Here is a 13,447-nt window from a genome sequence, read left to right on the forward strand (position 1 = left end):
CCACACGTCCCTTCTTTAATGAAGAAATGTCCCACAGACGTGCCTACAGGACAATCTGATGGAAGCATTTTTTTCAGTTAGAGTCCCATTTTTTTAGATAACCCATGACCCAAGCCTGTGCCAAATTGACAAAAACCAAACAAACAAAACTTTATACAGTTTAAGAAAATTATTTTATATCCAATTTGTTCTTTTTCTGTTTGTGTGTGTGTGTGTGCATGCGTGTATAAATGGATGCTTTGTCTCCATTTATGTTTGAGCTACATCCATGCAGGGTGCTTGTGAAGGTCAAGAGAGGTATGAGATCCCTGGAGTCAGTTACTGTGAGCCCCCTTGTGAGTGCTGCAATTGGGCTCAGGCCCTGGGCAAGGCAGCAAGTGCTCCCAACCGCCGAGCTGTCTTCTTAGCACTTCTATTCGTGAGAATGTCATACATGCATGAAGTGATGGTCATGACTAGCCTTCATTTCCCCCCAGCTCCCCATAGCTCACAGGACTTGCTCCAGCCTTGTAGTTATTGTTGTTTGTTCTTATAAGCTCCTAAATCCAGTTAGTGCGACACATATGTGAGTGTGGGTGGGTACTCTGGAGCATGGGTGGGGGCTGCCAGAGCCACACCCTCAAAAGAGAGTGATCTTTCTCAACTACTGCCCCTGCAGGTTGCTGCTCAGTAGGGGAGAGGACCTTGACCATTGACCCAATTTGTGCCAGCATATTGGCTGGCACAGGATCAAACCAACTGGGAGTGGGTGAATGGATGGTATTTGGGGTTGTCACATTTTGTCACAGGCATTTGCTATATATGAGACATCATATTTTTTTCTATTCTGAATCTGATATTGTGAACTAGTTTGGTTGTTTTTTATTTGTATTATTATACTCTCTCAAGTAACAACAATACTCATCGTCCTGGTTGGCCTGGAATTCTGTGTAATCCAGGCTGGCCCTGATCTCACAGAGATCTGTTGGCCTTTGTCACTCAAGTTCAGGGATTAAAGGTGTGTGCCACCATACCCCACTCACAGGTGTGTTGTTTTAATTATGTGTGACTATGTCTGTGTGTTGTGGCCATGTTAAGGTGAAAGTAGGTGCCCAAGTCTAGAATCACCGTGTTCCACCTGGAGCTGCTGTTACAAGGGGTTCTGATGTAGTTGGTGGGAACCAGACGTAGTTGGTGGGAACCAGATGTAGTTGGTGGCAACTCAACTCCAGTTGTCTACAAAAGCATTTTGAATTTTTAACTGCTGAGCCATCTTTCCAGCTTTGGTTATTTTAAAAATGTTAGCATGGTCTTGTATTTCTAAGATAAATTCCACATTTATCATACATTGATACTTTTTTATACACCTTGGAATTCCGTTGCTGGTGAGTTGTAGCAGATGCTTGTGCTCCATGATGAATGTTGATCTGCAGTTTCCCACGTCATTTCTTGGTTTTGGTGCCATGGTAATATCAACTTTGTAAAATGGGAAAGAGTTTTTGAAGTTTGTACAGAGTGGACTTCAGATCTTCCTTAAATGTTTGGAGGACAATACCAGCAGTTTGGTTTGGAATTTTCTTGTGTTTTTAATCAAACATTTCATTTAGCATTTGAGATATTTTCTTTAGTATCTGCTCTTAAATGTATTTAGTAATTTATACATTTCAAGGAATTTGTCTATTTTATCTCCTTCCAAATGTGTTGGATCTTGAGGTAGATAGCTTCCAAGCTTTGTAGTGACTGTAAACATTTGCATTCCCACTGTTGTGATGAGTCTGTGTTCCTCATTCCCCACCTCTACTCTGGGCTAGCTGTCTTTTGTCTACTGACCTTGACCGGTTTGACTGGCTAAGATAGACTCTCAAAGTCACTTTAATTTGCATTTTCCCAATGATTAAGGTTGTTAAATATTTCTTTAAGTGTTTCTCAGTCATTTGCATTTTCTCTTTTAAGAATTATCTGCCTGGTTCTGTATCCTATTTTTTAATTGCTTTTTGTTGTTTTCTTAATGTACAATTCTTTTAGTTCTTTATATGTTTAGATATTAACCCTCTGTTGGATGAGTAGTTGATAACGCTCTTTTCTCATTCTGGAACTTGCCAGTTTGTTTGAATAATGGTGTCCTTTGCCTTGTAGAAGCTTTTCAGTTTCCTGAGGTCCCATTTGTAATTGTTCTTATTATCTTCTGTTGTATTCTATTCAGGAAGTTGCCTCCTGAGTTCAAGACTCTCCCCCAGAAAAATCTTTAGTTCTCTTCTATCAGATTCAGGGTATCTGTCATTATGTTGAGGTCCTTGATCAGTTTGGAGTTCAGTTTTGTGTATAGTGATAAATATGGGTATGTTCCCACTCTTCTACCTGCAACCATTCAGTCTGACCAGCACCATTTGCTGAGGTGCTGTCTTTCCTCCAATGTCTATTTTTGGCTTGTCTGAAAATAAAAAGAAATCTGGTATCTTCAATTTGATTCCATACAATGCTGGTTTTGTTACTATAGTTCTTTAGTACAACTTGAAATCTGGGTTTGTGATCATTCAAGTGGTGGTTCATTCATTATTCAAGATTGTTTTAGCTTTCTTAAGGTAGGGGTATGTGGGTGTGTGGGTGTATGTGTGGTATGTGTTTTATATGAAGCTAATGTTTTATTTCTGTGAATTATGTTGGAATTTCGATAGAGATCGTGTTGAATCTGTAGCTGCTTTGGAAGATGGTCATTTTCACTGTATTAATCCTACCCATCCTTAAGCTGGGAGATCTCTCCACCTCCTGATACCTGCTTCAGATTCTATCTTTGTTTTCTTAAAGGTTTTATTATTACTAGTCTTTCCCTTGCTTGGTTAGAATTGTGTGTGTGTGTGTGTGTGTGTGTGTGTGTGTGTGTGTGTGTGTGTGTGTGTGTATGTTGAGTTTATTGTAAAAGGTATTATTTCCCAGATTTCTTTCTCGGTCATTTGCCTTTAGTAAGGCTACTGGTTTCTGTGTGTTAATTTTATATCCTCTACATTGCTAAAGATGTTTCTAATCTGTAGAAGTTTCCAGGTGGATTTTAAGGGTCTTTTATATATAAAGCTGTATCATCTGCAAATAAAAATATTTGGCTTCTTCTTTCCCTAAATTTTTCATTTTCAGTTGAGGTTTTCTTTGGCAATTCTATTTCTGTTCTCATGTCTTGAAATGTTTTCATTATGCATTCCACTGTGTATTTTCACAGCCTTCCTGGGTGATTTACCCATGTCCCCTTTAAGGCCCTTGGACACATTCATGGCACCTATTCTGGAATCCTTGTCTTGTGCTTCCTTTCCCAGGGCCTCTGGTAGCAGGCGCGCTATCTCTGCTGATGTTGTGTGTGGTTTCCCTCTGGTGTCTAGCGTGTGGTATCAGATGGTTGAGGTGACTCTGGCTGCTGACATCCGACCTGTCTTTGCTGGGCAGGGCATTCTGTTCCTTGGTTTCTGCTGCCCTCTCTGGATCTTAGGAAAGTGTGCAAGTGTGCAGCTGTAGGTTCCCTGGTAGAGAGTACGTCAGCGGGTCAGGGAGTGGCCACAGTAATAGAGATGGGCTAGAAGTACAGCCGAGAATGGCTGTGGGAAAGAGCTAGGGGATCCTGTCCACATCCAGAGGTGGGACTGCAGGAAGGACAGGCAGGTAGGCTGCAGTAGAAAAGGACATGTCTGCAGAGTCAGGGGTGGTCAGACTAGGAGGAGCCTGGGTCAGAACAAGAGCTGGGTGGAGTTGAGGTGCAAGGGGACACCTGCAGGCTGCAAGCAGGCTGCTACAGGCTGAGGGTGAGGAGTAAGAACAGCTAAGCTCGGTGTGGGGAGTGGAGGCGGCTGGGGGGTGGGAGAGGTGCCTGCAAGCTGTTCAGGGCTGCGGTGGAGTGGGGCAGCAGAGCGGGGCGGAGGAGCGGGGTGGTAATGGAGGAGCCTGCTGGAGCCCAGGCATGTGACCGCTGGGTCCCAGGCTGCAAGTGTTCCTGGTACCTGGCTAGAAGGTTTATGCTGCTGTTCAACTTTTTTACTTTAAACCTATTTTCCTCTTTGCATTTTAAATGCTCCTTTTTATAGGCAGCATATAGTCATATCTTGCTTGTTTTATCTGGTTTGATTTTTCTGGTTTTGGAGGTAATTTTTAGGTTTTTTATTTATATCTAATAAAAATAGCTTAAGTTAAACTTCAACTTACTATTTGTTTTTTGTTTGTTTTCTTTCTTGTTTGTGTTTATTTGCTTGTTTGCTTGTTTTTAAGACAGGGTTTCTCTGTGTTGTGTAACCTTGGCTATCCTCAAATCTATTTGTAGGCTAGGGTGGCCTTGAGTCTACAACGTCTGCCTGCCTCTGCTTCCAGAGTGCTGGGATTAGTGTGTGTGCCACCATGCCTGGCTTGTGGTGCTTAAGGTGTGTATTTCTTAGAGGGGGGGGGGGGGTAGGGAGAGAAGAGGAGAGGAGAGGAGAGAGAGGATCGGCTCTCCTCTGTCCTGCTCTTTGTGTTTCTGCAGTGAAGTCTTCAGGTGGGACGCTCTCCGTTGTGTGTCTGAAATGTGGTCAACGGTCGCTTTCTCGGGCTGGTCTTCACTGGTTGGGATCTAGACTGTTTGTATATAGGACGTGAAAGAAGCTCCTCTGCAGTTCTGTCCTTTGTGGTTCTGCACGGGCCGTCTGCTGCCATGCACAGCTCTGCACCGCTCCCTGCCTCCCTACTTCCTGGTTTGTAGCGCTGTGGTTGTGTTGTGCACCTAAGCCGTTCTTTACTATCGCACGTTGAGCCTCCGTATCTATAGGGGTATAGTTTTCGCTGTGTTAAGGTGTGTAACGTTCCTGTCTGTCTTTTCAAGGCTCTTGCTGTTCTCTGTGTGAAGCTATTTGATACCTGCCCCACATCTAGTGCCCTGACTCTCCTTCCAAATCCACTTCTCGCCCTGACTCCCTGGGCTGTCGCTTGTGTGGGGTTTGTTGGCAGGGTCTTTGCGTGTGGTTCAAGCCGATCTTGAACTTCTGCTTCTCTCACTCCATCCTTTAGAGTGCTACGATCATAGGCCCGTGTCCTCGTGCCTGGCTCCTTGGTTTTATTTGAGGGACAGATCCTGCCCTCTGGCGCTCAGTGGCTCCCCACCCAACACTGTTTCCCTGCAGCCTGTGTCCTCTCCCAAGAAACGAGCATGGCCGCATCAGCAGCTGCACGCCCAAGCTCCCGTGGTGCTGCCACCCTTCCTCTGTGGCTGCTCTCCTTAGTAACTGTGGGCGTGTGTAGGGTAGACGTTATGTCCTATGTTAGTTTTCATGTCTCTTACTCTCCTTTCTTCATTGCCACTAAAGGTCACATTGGAACTGGAGAGATGGTGCAGCAGCAGTTGAGAGCACATATGTCATGCTCAGTCCCCAGTGTGGCGTCCGGCCCATGTCAGGCCTTCTCAAAGCTGCTGCAGCTGCAATTGGGCAGAGGTCTCACAGGCACCTGCATGCATCGCTGCAGCCCTCACCCCACTTGACACACACGTAATTAGAATGAGGGCTTTAAAATGTAGAAATAGGGTCTAAAGAGATGGCTCTAGCTAAGAGCACATGCTGCTCTTGCAGAGGGCCTGGGTTCGTGTGGCAGCTCACAACCACCTAGAACTCACTCCAGGAACAGGCAAGACATTCACACATGGGACATTTGAAATAAAGAATTAAAAAACCATTTTAACAACACTAAAACTGGAGGAGAAGGGTGAGAGACGGCAGAAGGCAGTGATACAGACGTCCAGGCGACGTTCGTCCTCCCAACCTCCTGGAGGCGGGGAAAATGACAGCATGGGGGTTGGGGGGAGAGAGAGGGGGGCGGGGAGAATGAGTCATGTTAGGTAAAACAAGGGAAGATGAATGGGCTCATCACAAGTATTTTCACCTGCAGGCTGTGTGTCGCTGCCCTGTCTGTGAATAACTTCCGTGACAACCGAGAGGCCCTCTACGGTGTGTTTGATGGAGACCGGAATGTGGAGGTGCCCTACCTTCTCCAGTGCACCATGAGTGACATTTTGGCTGAAGAGCTTCAGAAAACGAAAAATGAAGAAGAATACATGATCAATACATTCATAGTCATGCAAAGGTAAATAACGACAGTGACTGCTGGGGCTGCTCCTGCCGCTGCTCCTCCTCCTCCTTTCTTCCTCTTCCTCCTCCTCCTCTTCTTCCTCTTCTTCCTCGTCCTCCTCCTCTTCCTCCTCCTCCTCTTCCTCTTCCTCCTCTTCCTCCTCCTCTTCTTCCTCTTCCTTTCCTCCTCTTCTTCCTCCTCCTCCTCTTCCTCCTCTTCCTCCTCCTCTTCCTCTTCCTCCTCTTCCTCCTCCTCTTCTTCCTCTTCCTCCTCCTCCTCCTCTTCCCCCTCCTCCTCCTCTTCCTCCTCTTCCTCCTCTTCCTCCTCTTCTTCTTCCTCCTCCTCTTCTTCCTCTTCCTTTCCTCCTCCTCTTCCTCCTCCTCCTCTTCCTCTTCCTCCTCTTCCTCCTTCTACTGTATTTACTTGTTCTTGCTCCTGTTGATGCTTCTCTCTTATTAGACCAGTTGGTGCCCGGTGCTGCAGCTGCTGCCAGGCTTCACTGTCAGGGATGGACAGTCGGACGGATGGGCTGTGCTTCAATTTGATATGCACTGATATTCCTTCTTAAGTCAGTGACAGGGATCTCATTTCCCACAGAACTGAGCATTAATGGCCTCTGTTGCTAACATATTTTCATTATTTATAACACCCCGCCTCCCCCAACGAGAGGAACACAATAGGCTCCTTGGATCTCATACAGTGTAGCGAATTCTCTCTGGAACTGATCATTTCTCTTCCCATTTGTTGACCAATAGGAAATGCTTTCACTGGTTTGAAACTGAGTGGGTCAGATTTTAGAGTAGCTTTAAACCATTTTTGTATGCTACCCTCTCTCCCTTATCCAGTGCTGATGCAAGCACTGCCGACTTCCCGGCTGCTACCTCCCTGTCACTGTACCTGCAGCGGAGCGTCAGGTCCCTGCGAGAACTAGCTCATTGACTTGAACTCTCGGGTCATGTGCTATGAGGGCTCCTTCAGTCAAAGAGTTTTTCATTCTTTTGTCCCCTTGAGGGCTTTGTGGATTGAAATTGCCTCACTGAAGAGTGTCCTGCAGATCCTGCTCTTCTGGGCCCACGGCGATAAATATCCTACTGCTTTCAAGGTTGTGGCAGCACGGATGAGCTCTCTCCTTTCCTCCCTCTCCCCGTGGCTAACCTGACAGAGATGGTGGCTGTGCACCAAAATAGACAGTGTCTGCCTGCTGTGGAATGCTGCCCGGAGCAGCCTCCACAGTTACAGCTGCCTCTGCACAGCCCAGGCAGGCAGGGTTCTGGCGCTTGCTTCCAATGCTCCCCCTGTCTGCCGGATTCCTAGTGGGTGCAGACGGCGATTGAGCACAGTAGTAAAAACCAGCACTAGTCGTTGTTCTGCCTTACAAGTCCTACTCTTCATATCTTGTTTGTGAAACCATAGTACATAGAGGTGAAGCAAAGTACCTCCTAGGCCCATAGGCTGCACAGGCAGAGGTGCCCCGGCCACCAGACATAGTAACTTTTCTGGTTTAGCTACATCCTTGTCCCAGAAGACAGGAAATATGTCACACACAGACATAGATGCACACATATGCACATACCATGTGCACACATAACACATACACAACACACACACACAATCTACATAGGCTTTTAGCAGTCTCTGGTTACAATTTTCTCACCAGTCTTTGTGCATTTGAAAGTCATGCTGCCTTAGAAGCCTGCACCAGTCAGATCTGGTCTTGGAATCCTACAGCAGGCCCACCTGCAGTGTCTGTGTGACTTTTGTCTACTAGTTAACAGGTTATAAAATCAGGCAGCACTTCAGTCCTTAGAGTAACCGCCTATTCATTGTGCCTAGTTGTCAGGTGTGTGTGGCTAGGTGTCCCTGGTTTCCGTTGCCTCTGTCCCCAGTTGTTTAACTTAGATTCTGACAGTGCTTCAGAGTCTTTGCACCGCTCATTAGGCAAGAGAGGCAGGTTTTCCTTGTTGTTTCTGTTTTTTATGGCTGTCGAGGCTCATTACAGGAGGCTTGGAGGGATGGCGTTGGTTGGACGGAGATGAGAGTTCTTTGCTCTTTGTGATGATCAGTATTTATAGGTGCTCCAAATATTCAGTAAGTACACAGGTCAGTGGACAGTGGAGGGTGAGGCCAAACACCTGGTGTTTGATACTAGAATGCTGTCCCTGTAGCTTTCATAGGACAAAGGTGCTGGTCATGAACGTCTTGGCTGCATGGACAAGAATGGTGGTTAGGGTCAGTCTGCAGTTCATGCATGGACATACTGAGTTTGTACATATTCAGTTTTTTGTGGGAATGGAGAGGATTTGGAGAAGTAGGTGGGAAGAGAAGCAGCACTTTCTTGATGTTTTAGAAAATGGTGCTGGGGCTGTATAACTGATGCAGAGCAGCAGGCTAGACACAACAGGCCAGGGCCACCTTTAATCAGAAGGTGATCCTTCCCTTCCATATGTGAGCAGACACCTCTCTGTGTGGACATGCGGTGTCGATTCCAGGGCCCTTCTTCTTGGGAGCTGAGTGGCTTTGCTGGACAGGGCGGAGTCTGACCTCTGACCTGTACACAGGTCACCTTTCTTCAGAATGACAAAATGTGGCAAGGTGTTTGAGTGTTCACCCTTCTCTTTGGGTTCAGGAAACTGGGAACTGCCGGGCAGAAACTCGGTGGCGCTGCTGTCCTCTGCCACATCAAGCACGACCCCATGGACCTGGGAGGATCCTTTACTCTGACCTCTGCCAATGTTGGCAAGTGCCAAACAGTTCTCTGTCGGAATGGGAAGCCACTGTCTCTGTCCAGGTCGTACACCATGAGCTGTGAAGAGGAGCGGAAGAGGATTAAGCAGCACAAAGCCATCATCACTGAGGTGAGGAGCCAGTTTTCCTCAGACAGCAGGGGAACATAGCAGCACCCTCAGTGGGGACCCCTCAGGAACCATTTGTCCTCAGAGGACCCGATGTTAGTTCAGATTTAGCGTTGCAAAGCCATGGTATTACAACGTCAATTCCTCTGCTGTCGTTGGGTTACTGAGGAATATCTCTCTGATGTATTATAGAATAATAAGGCACCCATCAGTCGCATGGCCATGGGAATGCTTCCTGGGTACTGTCCCAGCGGACCCCAGAGGCACTGCTTAAGTGCCTAAATCACACACACGTCTGCTTCTGTATCTCAGCTCTGTGTAAAGTGCACGCCAAACACCTGCCTTACTACAAGGGTAGTCTGACACAATAACTGCGGGGTCTGTATATAACTATTTTCTGTTTTCCCAGTGAGTAATACAGTTCTCAGGGGCAGGACACAAAGTACAAGGTCTAGAGATATATTTGATCATCAAAACCGGGACATGATCATAGAGTGGAAGCTGGGCCAGTAACTAAAAAGGTTACAATGTGGGCATAGTCCCACAACAAAGATTTACCTGGTCCCAAATGGCAGTAGTGTTGCTGTTTAAAAAAAAGAAGAAAAAAAAAAAAGAAAAGAAAACAAGTAGAATAACAGTGTAGCATGACCCATGGTCAGTGAAACTTGAAAGCTGGCTTCTGCAGCCGGCTCACCAGCATGTCAGTCACTCAGCACCAGCCTGGAAACACCCATAGATACACGTCTACTAACAAGAACCTTTGAGCAGTAAAACTCACAGAGCAATGCACTGTCTGGAGGTCCAGGGGAAGGGAAAGAGATTCTGTGTTAAGCATCCCAGAAAGACACCAAGATGCCGTGAGACCCTGGACGTGAGCATACATATAAATGTGGTTCCCCGTCTGTCGCAGCTCTGAAGGCTGGAGTGGCGCTGACCCCAGGCCAGGGGAGCGGCCACTCTGATGCTGCCCAGGGCATGGCGAGCTGAGCGGCAGCACTGGGTGGACAGAGGTCTGCCGCTTGGGCTTCTAGGCCAGCCGTGCTTTCCCTCTCTCCTGGCTTCTCTGCCTCACCTCTGCTTGCTCTGCTCCGTCTTCGACAGTGAGTGGTTCTCACACCACCCCTTCTGCATCTTGAAGACGCCCTCAGAGCACAAGCTGGGGAGACGCCTGAAGGAAGAGTGGCTGGAGTAGCCAGCTCCGACACCAGGCAGGGGCGGATGTCATTTCTAGAGTCAAGGGAGTTTCAAACTGCTGGGAAGCCTGCTTCACTCATCATGGTTCCTAGGCAGCCCCTGGCCCTATCAGGAAGGCCCCCGGGAACAAGCAGACACTCCCGAAGCACAGTGCAGGCGGGCACTGAGCTGACGCACAGGGCATGCTCCTGCAGAGGCACTTTGTGTGAGTCCAGAGGCTCACAAAAGTTGTGTTCATCACACCTCTGTAGGAGGTTGGGGGCGGACTCGCTGTAAGGCAGAGAGCCTCACACCTGGAAGGTAGCGGACACAGTAGCTGCATGTAGCTAAGATTTAAAAGTGCTCATCTTTTCCCCAGCAAATGGCCTGGGTTTGGCTACTGGTCTAAACAGCATGAGCTGTCTAAGACTGGGCTCCAAGGTTTCTATGTTTGTCCTTGTAAGCGAGGTTCAAGAAAAGCATAAAAATAAGTACTTCTCTTAACATTGCCTCTCCAAACATATGAGCATTGTGACTCATACAAACATCTGTGGGTCACACAAGAGTCCCTCGCCCTTCTCCGTGCTGGTTGTGCTGTTGGACAGTCCTGAGGTTGGACTGTACCTGCCCCGGGTGTTTCCCTGGGACTGACCTCTCTAGAGTCTAGTAGTAGGCAGCACGCCCCGCACCCCGTGAGGCTGGACTTCAGCTTGTCTTAGACACTTACCCCCGAGCATCAGTCGGTCCCTGTTAAGGAATGGCGGGAATCCTTGTGTTCCTCTTGCTCCTTACAAGCTGGGGTCTGCACCTCAGCCTTGCCCTGTGGGTCTGTGAGCCGCCTCGTGGGAGCCCACCCCGCCCGGAGGGAGGGAGGGAGGGAGGGAGGGAGGGAGGGAGGGAGGGAGGGAGGGAGGGGCTCGGTAACCTCGTGTGCATGTGCTCACTTCTCTTTGGAAATTCTTCTTCTAGGACGGCAAGGTCAATGGAGTGACAGAGTCCACACGCATCCTGGGCTACACCTTCCTCCACCCCAGTGTGGTGCCTCGCCCCCATGTGCAGTCGGTGCTTCTGACGCCACAGGATGAGTTCTTCATCCTGGGCAGCAAAGGGCTGTGGGACAGCCTATCCATCGAAGAGGCTGTGGAAGCCGTGCGCAATGTGCCAGATGCTCTGGCTGCTGCCAAGAAGCTCTGCACCCTGGCGCAGAGCTACGGCTGCCATGACAGCATCAGTGCCGTGGTGGTGCAGCTGAGTGTCACCGAGGACAGCTTCTGCTGCTGTGAGCTCAGTGCTGGAGGGAGCATGCCACCACCCAGCCCCGGAATCTTCCCGCCCTCCGTCAACATGGTGATCAAGGACCGGCCCTCAGATGGGCTGGGTGTGCCCTCCTCCAGCAGTGGCATGGCATCCGAGATCAGCAGTGAACTGTCTACCTCCGAGATGAGTAGCGAGGTGGGCTCCACAGCCTCTGATGAGCCCCCGTCCGGAGTCCTGAATGAGAACAGCCCCGCCTACCCCAGCGAGCAGCGCTGCATGCTCCACCCCGTCTGCCTGTCCAACTCCTTCCAACGGCAGCTGTCCAGTGCCACGTTCTCCAGCGCGTTCTCTGACAACGGCCTTGACAGCGATGATGAGGAGCCCATTGAGGGCGTGTTCAGCAACGGCAGCCGGGTTGAGGTGGAGGTGGACATCCACTGCAGCCGGGCCAAGGAGAAGGAGAGACAGCAGCACCTGCTTCAGGTGCCAGCCGAGGCCAGCGACGAGGGCATCGTCATCAGTGCCAACGAGGATGAGCCAGGTCTGTCCAAGAAGGCAGACTTCTCTGCTGTGGGGACCATTGGACGACGCAGGGCTAACGGCTCTGTAGCTCCCCAGGAAAGGAGCCACAATGTGATAGAGGTTGCCGCGGACGCGCCTCTCCGGAAGCCAGGAGGCTATTTTGCAGCCCCGGCTCAGCCTGATCCAGATGATCAGTTTATCATACCCCCAGAGCTGGAAGAGGAAGTGAAAGAAATCATGAAACATCACCAGGAGCAGCAGCAGCAGCAGCAGCTGCCACCGCCACCGCCACCGCCACAGCCACAGCCACAGCGGCACTTCCAAATGGATCACCTGCCAGACTGTTACGACACACCGCTATGACCCAGCCTGAGTACTGTCTTAAACAATAAACTAAGCAGAGAGACTGAGAGTCTCCCAGGCTCACGTTAAACCAGGGGTGTTACTTCATGCCCTCCCCACACACTGCCCCACCTGTCTCTGCAGCGCATCTGTAGGGCCTCTTTGTATTGGTTACTTTTAATAATTAACCACTTTTCTTCTAGTGACACTTTACCTATATGATTTAAATTTGTTAACTTCTTTCCCTAACATATCAGCTGTGTAAAGACAAAGAACAAAAGGTTTAATATATTACAGAGAAACAGTTAATGATAATGTAATATTTTTAAAAATGGCTTTTTGTTGTTTGTTTGGAAAGCAGGGCAAGGCGCCATTGCTAAATGATTTAATAATATTGTATTGTGTATTTCTTTGTGGGGAAAGCCTTTTTTTTTTGTCTTGAAAATGATAGACATTTGTAGAATATGGAGACTAACTCCTAGGAGTTGCTTTATTCTGTCAGGTGACTTAAGTCACTGGGACTCACTAATTTTCTCTGAGAGAACAGTTGATTGAGAAATTTCTATTGTAAATATCTCAGTGTTACATAGTGAAGCCTAAAGTGCTTGTAGTCTTGCATAAGGACACAGCCTAAGTAACTGACTCCTTCCTTCCTCGCCCCGGAGAGCCCCCTGCCCCACCCCACCTAGCTCATCGTCAGCGCGGGCCAGTGCAGCGTGTTTCTGTGCAGATAATGTGGCCCTGCTCTCGGGAACCCAGAACCTTTTCCAGACACTTTTTAATTGTGCCCCTTCCTGCTGCCACAATCAGCATGACTGTATAGAGTCCCTTATACCAGCCACACATCCAGAGTTATATGGAAGCAGATGGACATGCCCAGATGGACATGGCATAACTTTGTTATAATAAATGCGAAATTTACAAGTACTAGGTCATCTGCTTTTGTCTCTGCTCCAGGTGTGTCACAGCCACACCAGCTTAGGCCTGGAAGGACTAGGTGGGGAGTGACATTAGCTAGCATCATGGTCTGGGGTTTGTTTCCTTAATATTCAAGTTCAACTGCAGTGAATGAGGTGAAATTGGCCTTCTGGTCAACCGCATACACAGCTGCTGTCGCCCTTTTCTTTTTATTATTGTGCAAGGTAGACACCGAAAGAGGACTGGGTGGGGACAGCATAGAGGAGGGTGCTGCAGAGGACCTGCAGACCTCCTACAGAACCATGATGGCTTTCAGCTCTCCCAGGAGATTGTGT

General features: G+C 48.5%; 1 protein-coding gene across 1 annotated transcript in view; it reads left to right on the top strand.

Moving 5' to 3' along the window:
• Phlpp1 (PH domain and leucine rich repeat protein phosphatase 1) overlaps positions 1–13,121 on the top strand; it is a 224,839-nt gene extending 211,718 nt beyond the window's left edge. The window contains exons 15-17 of the mRNA XM_052200302.1: positions 5,869–6,063; positions 8,675–8,903; positions 11,043–13,121. Coding sequence (XP_052056262.1) covers positions 5,869–6,063; positions 8,675–8,903; positions 11,043–12,215 — 1,597 coding nt within the window. The 3' untranslated portion in view covers positions 12,216–13,121. The remainder of the gene's footprint in view (positions 1–5,868; positions 6,064–8,674; positions 8,904–11,042) is intronic.
• Positions 13,122–13,447: the final 326 nt, after the last annotated feature.

The sequence above is a fragment of the Apodemus sylvaticus genome, chromosome 12 (genome assembly GCF_947179515.1).
Source record: "Apodemus sylvaticus chromosome 12, mApoSyl1.1, whole genome shotgun sequence".
Classification (NCBI taxonomy): Eukaryota; Metazoa; Chordata; class Mammalia; order Rodentia; family Muridae; genus Apodemus; species Apodemus sylvaticus.